Source organism: Chiloscyllium plagiosum, chromosome 9 (genome assembly GCF_004010195.1).
Source record: "Chiloscyllium plagiosum isolate BGI_BamShark_2017 chromosome 9, ASM401019v2, whole genome shotgun sequence".
In the NCBI taxonomy this organism is placed as follows: domain Eukaryota; kingdom Metazoa; phylum Chordata; class Chondrichthyes; order Orectolobiformes; family Hemiscylliidae; genus Chiloscyllium; species Chiloscyllium plagiosum.
In genome coordinates this window covers 86707669-86720919 of record NC_057718.1, presented here as the reverse complement: position 1 = coordinate 86720919, position 13251 = coordinate 86707669, and the positions used below count along the sequence as shown (strand labels likewise).

Here is a 13251-nt window from a genome sequence, read left to right as displayed (position 1 = left end):
GCCCTGTCTCTGAACTCTTATTACCTCATCCTTAAAGCCATCACACTTCCCAACCATCCCTTTACGTGCGAATAGCCTCCCCAAATCAATTTTTGAAAATTCCTGTCAAATACCGTCAGAATTGGCCTTATTCCAATTTTGAACTTTAACTTTTTGATCAGTTCTATTCTTTTCCATAACAATTGTAAAAGTAGTAGAAGTATGATCACTTGTCCCAAAGTGCTCCCCCATTGATACCTCAGCCACTTGCCCTGCCTTATTTCCCAAAAGAAGGTCAAGTATTTCTCCTTCTCTAGCTGGTACATCTACAAATTGAATAAGAAAGTTTTCTTATACACACTTTACAATTTCCTCCCCATCCAAGCCCTTAACACTATGACTATGCTTGTAAAGTTAAAATCCCCTACCAATACAAACCCTATTATTCTTACAGGTATCTGAGATCTTCATACATGTTTGCTTCTCAATTTTCCACTGACTATTGGGGGCCCATAATACAATCCCAAAAAGATGATAATCTCTTTCTTATTTTAAGTTCCATCCATATAAGTTCACTGGATGATATCCCAAGAATATCCTCCCTAAGTTCAGCTGTAATGTTCCTCCTAAATAAAAACATGACTTGACTCCCCCTTCTCTCTTGCCCCACTTTTTAACCTTCTTATAGCATCTATGCCCCAGAACATGAAAGTATCCCAGTTCTGCCCTGAGCCATGTTTCTGTGATGGCTATGATATCCCAGTCCCATGTTTCCAACCATGACCTGAGTTCATCTGCCTTACCTGTCAGGCCTCTTGTAAGTAGTTGAAATAAACTAAAGTAAATACAATTTATCAGTCTTATCTTGTTCTCTGCCAAGCTCTTGCTTGCCTTGACTATTTGACTTGCTCCCCTTATTGACTGTACTAGCCTCAGCCGTTTCTCTTTTCTCACTATCACTTTGGTTCCCATCCCCCTCCCTTAATAATTTGAAGATGCCTGAAAAGCAATAGCAAATTCCCCCGCAAGGATATTGGACCCATTTCAATTGAGATGGAATCTATCCCTCTAAAAAAGGTCATTTCTACCCCTGAAGAGATCCCAATGATCCAAAACTGTGAATCCTTCTCCCTGTACCAACTCCTCAGCCACGCATTCATCTGCTCTATCCTCCTATTCCTACTCTCACTAGGCCGTGACACTGGTAGCATGAAGGAGTCTGGCACCACTTGGTACAGAGCTTTGTGCTTGGACCTCATTGTCTCAAGGGCTGCAAACTCCTTGAGATTTGTAAGCTCAAGTCTCTTAATGCTATGTCTGGTGTCAATGTCCCCGGTTCCATTAGAGAACTTACTCAGTGGTGGACTGAGGCATCTTGTTGGTGGTAGACTCAGAATGCTGTATAGTCAGATCTGGGTACACTGATGGCTGAAAAGGCTCTCAGAATCTCACAGCCTGTGGGACTGTCAGTGTTTCCATGGAATATAAGTCTGTCATTCACTCTTGACATGACAGTATTCCTTCTCCTCCTACTTTTGTTACTTCTACCCAACACTCATATGAACAGTATCTGAGATATGAAGGTTGTTGATGACAGCACTGAGATCTATGGCTTTGAGGTTTTGGTTCTGTGTCACCAGTTGAGATGAGACGGGTGATTATCATCAGTGTCACTCACTGAGTAAAAAGAAATGGACTCTGACAATCATTATCCCTGAAATACCTTGGTCGGCTTGCTATCAAGCAGCTCATATTCCACTTTGTACTGTCACCCAACAGATAAGTGGTAGGAGAAAGTGAGGACTGCAGGTGCTGGAGATCAGAATCAAAAGTGTGATGCTGGAAAAGCACAACCAGTCAGGCAGCATCCGAGGAGCAGGAGAGTTGACGTTTGGGGCATAAGCCCTTTAACAGGAATGAGTGATAGTACTGAACAACTGTTTGAGCTTTTGGTTCCTAATGGAGATGACACAGATTGGAGGACATGATTTAACGGTTTGATGCATACCCAATCTCCAACTGCAAACCATGTTTCCTTCCAACTGATCATTTGTTGTTGCTTTTACTTTATTCATTGTTTAGCTTTGCTCTGACATTCCAGTTGGAGGTTGGTAGCTGCTTAAGAACAGTCAGCAGCTGGTGAGATCCACAACCAGTGATACATTTTGTCTGTCATTGTCCGGTCAGAGAATGTGGGCTTGATTGACATGTGCAAAGTGGAATGTGTATTGATTATTTAAAATCCAATATACTTGCTCTCTGACTGCTGTTGATCACCCTCTAAAATTATTCAATGCCGACATTTGATATCAGATCACATTGCAATATCAGCTGTTGGTGAATTCTGTAGCTTGCTAGAGGAAGTCATAACTTAATTGGAAACAACATTGTCTGCAGTGATAGAGTCTGGCAAAATCCCAGACTCTATCACTGGGATATCAATGACCGCAATGATGCTTGTGGGACCTGTTGCAGTGATGTCTGACTATTTGCATGCAGATCATGAACAAGAGGTAAAAAGCATTAATTCCTAAGGGCTCCTAGAGTTCCTAGCAGTAGGTATTGCATAGTTCAGCTGGCCATGGAGTTGATTGTAAAGGAACTGGACATAGTTGACTAGAGTTTACACTAGAGTGTACATGCTATACACTTTCCGGTGAAGTCTTCTACATAGCAATCTAACCCTGGTTACCAGAAAGCTGGACAGGATTGTTGTTCCATCTTAGCAAGTTCAAAGTCCAAAGCTGTGCGGGCTAGGTGAATTGGCTGTGCTAAATTGCCCATAGAGTCCAGGTATGTGTAAACAAGGTGGATTATCCATGGGATATGAGGGTTACAAGGATTGGGTAGCGGGGTGGGTCTGGGTGGGATTCTTTTCTGAGGGTCAGTGTGGACTTGATGGGCTGAATGGCCTGCTTCCACACTGTAGGGATGCTATGATAGGAAAGATACAATCCATATAACAACATGCTTGGAGAAATTCTAGAGTTTTGCAGGTGATATATTTGCCATCAAACAGTGTGCCTTCATTGTGTACTCCACACAAACCTCATTCTTTCTCTCATATGTAAGGCAATTCAGCTTTTACCTTGTGAAACAATTTCTGCAGTGTGCTATCAATTATTGTTTCTGATTTTAGCTTCTCTAGTCTAAGGTGACGCATGGTTAGGTGTGATGTTGCTGCGGTCACATAGGCTTCAGTGTTGCAATTCACTTCTCCAATGTTGTCAGCAATTGTAGCACAACCGAGCCTACTCAGTTGGTCAGCTTTCAGGATTCTGAAACCAAATGTTCTACTGATAATGATAATGGGTGGAATCTTATAGGAGCCTGAACGCAGAATCATGTGGGATGTTTAGTGATAGTCCTAGCTCACTATTGGAAACAACTCACTGCATCTTTTAACAAAGCTCCAAGTGATCAGGCAAGATTCTTACCCTGGCAGGGCTGAGTTACCTATTAAGGGAAAGTATTGCTTGTTAATGACCTTATTACCAGCTCATCAATATACAGCTTCCTATTCTACTACCCACTGTGGATCAAACTGAATGTCAAGAATTCTCAACATTAAAGTCAGAATGGGTACCTGGCGAATTCAGCTCGCTGCTTGGTCCAAATGACCTCCCTGTTGGACACAAGGCACATGATAAATCTTTTCTGACCTCTCTCCAATTTAATATATCCTCCCTATAGCAGGGTGACAAGAACTGTACACTGACTCCAAATGTGACCGCACCAATGTCCTGTATAACCTCAACAGTATGTCCTAAGCCTTATATTCAATGGTCTGAGCAATGAAGGCAAACGTACTAAATGCAACTTTCAAAGAACAATGTACTTGAACCATAGGTGTCTCTGTTTGACAACAATACCCAGGTTCTACATTCAAAGGCGTGCAGGTTAGATGAATTGACCATGCTAAATTCTCATAGTGTCCAGGGATATGTGGGTTAGGTGGATTAGTCATGGGAAATGCAGGGTTACTGGGACAGGGTTGGGGCGGGGTGTCAGTGCGGACTTAATGAGCTGAATGGCCTGCTTCCATACCGTAGGGATTCCATGATTAACTATATAAGTCCTGCCTTGTTTGTTTTACCACAATGCAATACCTTGCATTTATCCAAATTAAACTCCATCTAATTGTGGGCGGCACAGTGGTTAGCACTGCTGCCTCTCAGCGCCAGAGACCCAGGTTCAATTCCCGCCTCAGGCGACTCTCTGTGTGGAGTTTGCACATTCTCCCCGTGTCTGCGTGGGTTTCCTCCGTGTGCTCCGGTTTCCTCCCACAATCCAAAAATGTGCAGGTCAGGTGAATTGGCCAGGCTAAATTGCCTGTAGTGTTAGGTGAAGGGGGAAATGGGTCTGGGTGGGTTGTGCTTCAGCAGGTCGGTGTGGACTTGTTGGTAATCTAAGCTGTAAGTAATCTAATCTAATTAAACTCCATGTGAATCACTGAGCCACCGTACTACCATTGGCCATTGTTATTTCCAGTTCCTAGATCGATGCCAAGTGGACCATTGAGTTTAATCCCTTTAAGTGTTCATAAGTCCTTGATACAACTGAATTGCTTACTAGGCCAAGTCAGAGAGCAGTTAAGAGTCACTAAGAGTAACTATAATTCTGGGATCACATGAATTATAGACAAGGTATGGACGACTGATTTTCTTCATCATTTGTGAACCAAATGAAGTTTTATGATATTGAAAATGAATTCATTCTCACCATCATGACAGGCCTTTTAATTCCAGATTTATCCATTGAATTTAGATTCCATCAGCTGCCGTGATAGGATTTGAACCTGTGTTCCCAGAGTATTAGCCCAGGCTCTTGAATTATTAAGGCAGTGTCATTACTATTGATTGCACCACCTTGCCCATGTATATATAACTCAAAGTCTGAAAGTGGTAATGACACAGAGAACAGAGCTATCACGTCCAAAGTTGAATTGTCCAGAGCATACACCCAGTTGACAAGTTTTCCAGGGAGGTCTAGTGAATGGGCGGGTTGTGACAATTGTGGAATGTGTAAGAAATATCTAAATCTTGGTTGAATGCATGGGATGACAGCCAAAATGAGACATCCATTGACCAAGAGAATGTGCTGAGAGAGTGGGAGGCAATGAGAGATCACTGCCAGTACTGATGGCGATCAGTGACTTGCGAGCTAGGTTGGGGTCAGCCCAGTGTGGTACAAAACCCCCAGCATGCAGTGACTGCAGGCTATAGAATAACTGTAATGTTTACCTTTTAACTTTATTTCCCTAATTTATACTAAGAAGAACTGTAATGAAGAACCTTTCGCTTTTTTTTCTCTATTTCTGTATCTATTTTAGTACCTAAGATTTGTAACTAGGTACTTTGTACTTAAGAGGGTGGCATTCATGGCAACATTGCATACTTTTCCACTGAACTCCCATACTTTTGTACTTGAGAACATGTGACAATAAAATCTAATTCCAATTCCAATTCCAATTCTAATTCTAATTCTAATCCTGCCTAGGAGTGACTCTTGCATCCACTAAAAAAGCCAAAAATAGTGGAGATCTTGCAATAATTGTCTTTGCTGACAGAGTAGCGCAAGTAGAAGCCATACAGTTTGAATGGATTAGACAATGGATAAGCACCATAGAGCCACTTTGGAACAAAGCCGGAAGAAGTCCTCATGATGGTGAAGGTTTTGTGGCTGTCAATAATTGACAGTAAATTAGAACCTGCGAAACAAAGATAAATAGACAGTTGGTGTGAGCGAGTAAGTGAATAAAGGTTACAGATTGATCTCGCTGGTTTGAAATAAACACTAGAAAGAAAGGAAATCATGAAACTTAAATGGCTGAATGTAAGTCTCATTGTTTTTCAAAAAGAAATACCTGTAGGAAATGAAATTGGATCCCTGAAGAGGGCTATCTTACAATTCAGCGCTGTGGACGGAGGATGGAGGTTTTTTATTTGATTTGCTTTGAAATTTTGGTTGTACGTAAAATCCCTAATTTCCATTTACACAGAGAGAAGGAAACACTAACTGGGGATTCAGCTGTGCCATTAAAAACAGACACTGACTGAAAATGGTTGCTGGATTCAGAAGTGTATGCTTGTAATTTGTAAGTCTGTAAATAAATGCTCATAAAATTGTGTAATATTACCTGTCTTCCTCCCTTCACTAACTGGCCTTCTGGAGTGTGGTAAATTCTGAACAGCGTTCATGCTTCGGGTGATAAGTCCTGAAGAAGGGTCGTGCCTTAAACATCAACTCTCTTGCTCCTCAGATGCTGCCTGACCTTCTGTGCCTTTCCCAGAGCCATGCTTCATCAAGTCTGATTTCTCCAGTTTCTGCCACCCCCATTGTCTCCTCTCTCAGATGATAAGTGGCAAGTAATAGTTACACTGCAGAAGTGCCAAGCAATGACCATATCCAGAAAGAGAGAATCTAACCATCTCCCCTTGACATTCAATAGCATTATGATTTTTGAATCCCCACAACCAACATCCTGGTGGGTCACCACTGACCAGAAATCTATTGGATGAATCCCATTAATACTAGTCCCATGGTTACATGAGCAGGTTAGAAGCTGCAATTCTGCGAAGGATAACTAATGTCATGCCTCTCCAAAGTCTGTCCACTATTTATGTGGCACAAGTTGGGAACTTGATGGAACATATTACATTTGCCTGTTTAATAGTAGCTGCATCAACATTCAAGAAGCGCAACATCATCCAGAACAAAATAATCTGCTTGATTGGCACCTTACACACCACGTTAGGCATTCATTCTTTCTACAATCAGTGCGCCGATGGCAGCAGTTGTATACCGTCAACAAGGTCCATTGCAACAACTCAGTAACAGTACTTTTCAAACATGTGACCACTGCAACCTGAGAAAACAATCTTAGTTGTACTGCCACCTGTAAGGTTGCCTCGAAGCCCCACATCATCAGAACTTGGAAAACTGTTGCTGTTCCATCTTCATTGGATTTTATTGCAAAGTTTAACTCAGGCTGATCATGGAATTCACTCCCTAATAAAATTGTATCTCATTACTACCTTCTATTGGCAATTATGAATGCGCTATGAATGCTGGTCTTTCAACCAACACTCACATCTCCTGAGCAAATTAAAAGAGATAGTGACAGCTGTGTTTACATAAACAGAGAGTAAAGGGAGGGGGTGAAATGAGGCAATTATGTTCCTTTCACTCTGCCCTTTCCCCTGAGTCCAGGGACCTCCTTTATGGATTGAGGATTCGACTACCTATTTCACCTTTCTTGAATTATGGGGAGGAGGCAGAGGTTGGGTAGTGTCCATCTCCTCCAGCTGCTACATTGCAGCTAATACTTGTGCCTCAAGTGGATTAACATCAGCAGCAGGGGAATAGAACTGCTAGGGACCCCTCTCCATACATCCAACAGGAGACAACTGAGAGAGTTACAGTTCCTAATTCATGTCATATTATCACCATGGTAAGTCGATCTATTTATATCTACATTTCTAAACCATTCATAGAATGTAGAACCATAAACCATTCAATTAGTCATCCTGCCAGTTCTTTGAAAGAGTGATGCAATTATTTCACGTCCCCTACTCTTTCCCAATGTCCTGCTTCTTTTTCACGTATTTATCCAAATCTCTTCTGAAAGTTACGACCGAATCTGTTTCCACCCCTTTTTGAGCAGTGTGTTCCAGACCATAACAACTCATGTCTCCTTCTTTTGTGGTTTGTCAGTGATAGAACTCTGTCAAGCTAACAGTGCCTTAAGCGCTTTGCTGATGTGTCAGGGGAGAATGAAGTACTGACCTCAGACTGACAGCTTTGTCACTTTCGCTTGCAATGGCCATCATTAAGTATCTAATTACTATTCAGTGTTATCCCCGGCTTCCTCACCTTACAGTCGGTCCCCTCACAATAATTAATTGTCAGGTCAGTCAAAAGTTTTGTAGCCTCCTAATTGCTGCTGTGGCTCTTTAAGATTCAATGTATAACCAGTGGGTAGTGCGTTTGCTTCTTTCTGAGAAGCCTAGAGGTTCAAGACGCATTGCCGAGATTGGTACACTCAAGATATGCTATTGCAGATGTCATCTTGTGTGTGAAATGTTAACCCAAAGCCCCGTCTGCCCTTTAAGGTGAATATAAAGCATCTCGTGACACTGTTTCAAAGCAGGGCAGATGAGTTCTCCCTGGTACTATGGCTAATATTTATCCCTCAATCAATATCACCGAGAAACTGGTGAACTGGACAAGCTTTCAGTTACAGATCCTTGCACCTTGATCTATGCATTTTTGATATTATAACAAAAACTGCACTTTAGAAAGCATTTATTTGGCTTTAAAATGATGTGAGAAATCTTGAGTAATGAGAAATGTGATAGATATTAAACGCTGTCTGTCTAACTTTATAATTAGGTATCAGCTCAACCTTTTGAATAGGGATACAGTGACTAACTCAGGATTGACCTGATAAAATAGGAATTGAGAAGTGTGGCACTGGAAAAGCGCAGCAGTTAGGCAGCATCCAAAGAGCAGAAGAGTCGACATTTTGAACATAAGCCCTGATGAAGGGTTTATGCCTGAAATGACGACTCTCCTGCTCCTTGGATGCTGCCTGACCGGCTGTGCTTTTCCAGCACCACACTTTTCGATTCTAATCTCCAGCATCTGCACCTCACTGTCTCCTGGCAAAATAGGAGCCTTGGTTTAAATTTAAAGTTGCTGAATGCAATGTGGGAACAGAAATAATTTATGCCCCTGCAAGGGGGAAACTAGCTAGTAATGGATCTCAGGATCCACTAACGTAACAAAGGTGTTGCAGCCCCTGTGAAGAGTAGGCTTGCTGCTAACACTGAGATCTTACAACACTATAGAGTCTGCATGACCCAGAAAACTATTTATAAGGCCAAGTTCCCTGGAGAGATCTGATTTAAAAGGCGTTGGACAAAATATGTTATCATTATCTGTTGAATCTATCAGCTCCGCAATGATACAAGGGAGGCTTGAGAGCTCAAGTGATGCAGTGAATGCCCCTACCACTAGACCAAAAGGCCTGGATTCAAGTCCCACCTGCTCCCATTGTCTGAGTAGTTTGGTTAAAAGAAATGTATAAGGGAAGTTTGAAAGAATCAGGAGAGATAAGAATGTTGCAGTACCATGTGTAATAGGAACTTACCACGATTGGACATGCAAAAATGTCCAGAATCACAAAAGTGTTATGGGGCAGAAGAAGGTAATTCAATCCATTGTGCTTGCCATGGCTTATTAAATGAGCGCCATTACCTTGTGCTAATTTTCTGATTTTCCCTCCATACCTTGTACATTATTTTTATCCAAATAACCATCTAATGCCCTCTTGAAAGCCACAACTGAACCATACTTCCAGGCAATACATCCCCCGCCCTCATGACTCACTGACGGAAAAAGTTCTTCCTCACTTCACCCTTGCTTCTTTTGCAGATCGCTTTAATGGGCCCTGTTGAAGCTCAAATCCCTTGTTGGAGGCCAACACTGGCTATTAATAGGAGAGTAATCAGTTTCAGGACTGGCCCACGTTCCTGTGCAGGAGGATAGCAAGTGAAAGACACAGTGTTTCACAGCAACCTTAGCTGGCCCTAACACACTCAACCAAGCTTCAAAGGGGTTCATAGGAACAGGGGTACACCCTTCAGTTCCTCGACTGCAGTCATTTAGATATGATTGATCTGTGCCTTAAATCCATCAAGGCATGCCAGCTCTGTAACCCTTAACATCGTTAGTGATCAAAATTCTATCAAATTCCAGTTTGTATACTTCGACTGACACTCAAGCTCAGCAATGCTGCTGGGAAATGAGAGCTCCATGTTTCACAATATCTTTGCTATGAAGCAGACATCAATCCATGAATGGCCTGGTTTAAGTTTGAGATGATGACCCTTAGCTTTGGATTCCCTGACCAAAGGAGGTAATTTCTCTTGATCTAACCTATCAATTCCTTTAATTAGCTAAAATAAGGTAATTACATCAGACACTCAATCTTCTACATGAAAGGAGTATAAGATTAATCTATGCTCACTCAGTCATGTTCATAAATCAACTTGTCAGAATGAGCCTATTCCCATTTAGAGCTGCAAATACAATCTGCACGTGTAATACCTTGTATTTTTTTGTACATGCAGGGCAAAAACTTCATCAAATACCAGACTAATGCCATTTACAAGTTCGCTGATGACACCACCATAGTCAGTTGTATCTCAGATGGCTACAAAACAGACTACAGATGGGAGGTGGAAGACCTGGAAAAATAGTCCACTGAGAACAAACTAGCTCTCAATGCTGGCAAAATCAAGGAACTCATTATTGACTTTTGGCGGGATGTTACTCATGCCCTCCTACACATTAACAGCATTGTTAATGTGTAGGAGGAACGAGTGTAGAGTGTCAAGCTCCTGGGAGTGGTCATCCACAACAAGCTTTCTTGGACTCTTCATGTGGACACATTGGTTACAAAAGCCCAACAATGTCTCTTCTTCTTCAGGCAGCTGAGGAAATTTGGCATGACGGCGAATACCCCTGCCAACCTTTATAGGTGCACAATCGAGAGCATTCTGTCTGGATGTATCACTACCTGGTATGGCCACTGTACCATTCAAGATCGGTGATGGTTACAGAGAGTGGTGAACTCAGCCCGGACAATCACAAAGGCCAACCTCCCATCTACAGAATCCATCTACCAGGCCCGCTGTCAAGGAAAGGCCGTTAGCATTCTCAAAGATCCATCCCACCCTGGCAATGCTTTTCTACAACCTCTACCATCTGGGAGAAAGTACAGAAGCCTGAAGACACGCACCAGCCGGTTTTGTACCAGTTTCTACCCAACTGTTGTGAGAATACTGAATGGACTCACAAACTCTTAACATTTGGCTGTACCTGTGTGTTTACTTTTACTGCTATTTACCTATTATTTAATTATCAATGCTACTTAACTCTGTTATCTGCCTGTATTGCTCGCAAGACAAAGGTTTTCACTGTGTCTCGGTACACATGACAATAAATTAAATTCAATTCAATTCAAACTCACTGAGCTAATTCCTGATCTTGCTGCACCCAGCCTAAAGCTACACCCTGGTATAACAATCGGGGTCTGTGTACACTGGGGTGGCAATAAAGGTATGTATACACTTGTTTGACAAGAGGGGTCTGTGTACACTGGTGTGACAATAGGGATCTGTGTACACTGGGGTGACAATAAGGGTCTGTATACACTGGTGTGACAATAGGGGTCTGTGTATACAGGTGTGACAATAGAGGTCTGTGTACACTGGTGTGGCAATAAGGATCTGTGTACACTGATATGATGATAGGGGCCTGTCTACATTGGTATGACAATAAGGGTCTGTGTACACTGGGGTGACAATAGGGGTATGTATACACTGGTGTGGCAATAGGAGTCTGTGTACACTGGGGTGATAATAGAAGTCTGTGTATACTGGTGTGACAATAGGGGTCTGTGTACACTGGGGTGACAATAGGGGTCTGTGTACATTGGTGTGATGATAGGGGTCTGTGTACACTGGGGTGACAATAGGGGTCTGTGTACTCTGGGGTGATGATAGGGAACTGCGTACACTGGGATGATGATCAGGTTCTGTGTACACTGCGGTGATGATAGGGGTCTGTGTATACTAGTGTGACAATAGGGGTCTATGTATACTGGTGAGATGATAGTAGTCTGTGTACATTAGTGTGACAACAGGGTTCCATGTACACTGGTGTGACGATAGGGGTCTGTCTACACTGGTGTGACAATAGGGATCTGTGTACACTGGTATGACACTAGGGGTCTGTGTATACTGATGTGACAATAAGGGTCTGTGTACACTGGTGTGACAATAGGGATCTGTGTATACTGGTGTGACAATAAGGGTCTGTGTACACTGGTGTGGCAATAAGGATCTGTATACACTGATATGATGATAGGGATCTGTGTACACTGGTATGACAATAAGGGTCTGTGTACACTGGTGTGACAATAAGGGTCTGTGTACACTGGTGTGACAATAGGGATCTGTGTACTCTGCTGTGACAATAGGGATCTGTGTACACTGGTGTGACAATAGGGATCTGTGTATACTGGTGTGACAATAAGGGCCTGTGTACACTGGTGTGACAATAGGGATCTGTGTATACTGGTGTGACAATAAGGGTCTGTGTACACTGGTGTGACAATAGGGACCTGTGTACACTGGTGTGACAATAGGAGTCTGTGTACACTGGTGTGACAATAGGAGTCTGTGTACTCTGGGGTGATGATAGGGGTCTGTGTACTCTGGGGTGATGATAGGGGTCTGTGTACACTGGTGTGATGATAGGGGTCTGTGTGCACTGATATAACAATAGGGGTCTGTGTACACTGATGTGACAATACGGGTCTGTGTACACTGGTGTGACAATAGGAGTCTTTGTATACTGGGGTGACAATAGGAGTCTGCATACTCTGGGATGATGATAGGGGTCTGTGTACACTGATATGACAATAGGGGTCTGTGTACACTGGTGTGATGATAGGGAACTGCGTACACTGGGATGATGATCGGGTTTTGTGTACACTGCAGTGATGATAGGGGTCTGTGTATACTGGTGTGACAATAGGGTCTGTGTACACTGGGGTGTCAATCGGGGCCTGTGTATACTGGTGAGATGATAGGAGTCTGTGTACATTAGTGTGACAACAGGGTTCCATGTACACTGGTGTGACAATAGGGGTCTGTGTATACTGGTGTGACAATAGAGGTCTGTGTACACTGGTGTGGCAATAAGGATCTGTGTACACTGATAAGATGATAGGGCTCTGTGTACACTGGTATCACAATAAGGGTCTGTGTACACTGGGGTTACAATAGGGGTATGTATACACTGGTGTGGCAACAGGAGTCTGTGTACACTGGGGTGATAATAGAAGTCTGTGTATACTGGTGTGACAATAGGGGTCTGTGTACACTGGGGTGACAATAGGGATCTGTGTACACTGGTGTGATGATAGGGAACTGCGTACACTGGGATGATGATCAGGTTCTGTGTACACTGCGGTGATGGTAGGGGTCTGTGTATACTGGTGTGACAATAGTGGTCTATGTATACTGGTGAGATGATAGGAATCTGTGTACATTAGTGTGACAACAGGGTTCCATGTACACTGGTGTGACGATAGGGGTCTCTACACTGGTGTGACAATAGGGATCTGTGTACACTGGTATGACACTAGGGGTCTGTGTATACTGGTGTGACAATAAGGGTCTGTGTACACTGGTGTGA

General features: G+C 42.8%; 1 protein-coding gene across 1 annotated transcript in view; it reads right to left on the bottom strand.

The window, feature by feature from the left end:
* Nucleotides 1-5474: 5474 nt before the first annotated feature.
* Nucleotides 5475-13251, bottom strand: part of LOC122553267 (metabotropic glutamate receptor 1-like) — a 77994-nt gene continuing 70217 nt past the window's right edge. Inside the window, exon 5 of the mRNA XM_043696853.1 lies at nt 5475-5689. Within this exon, the coding sequence (XP_043552788.1) occupies nt 5475-5689 (215 nt within the window). The remainder of the gene's footprint in view (nt 5690-13251) is intronic.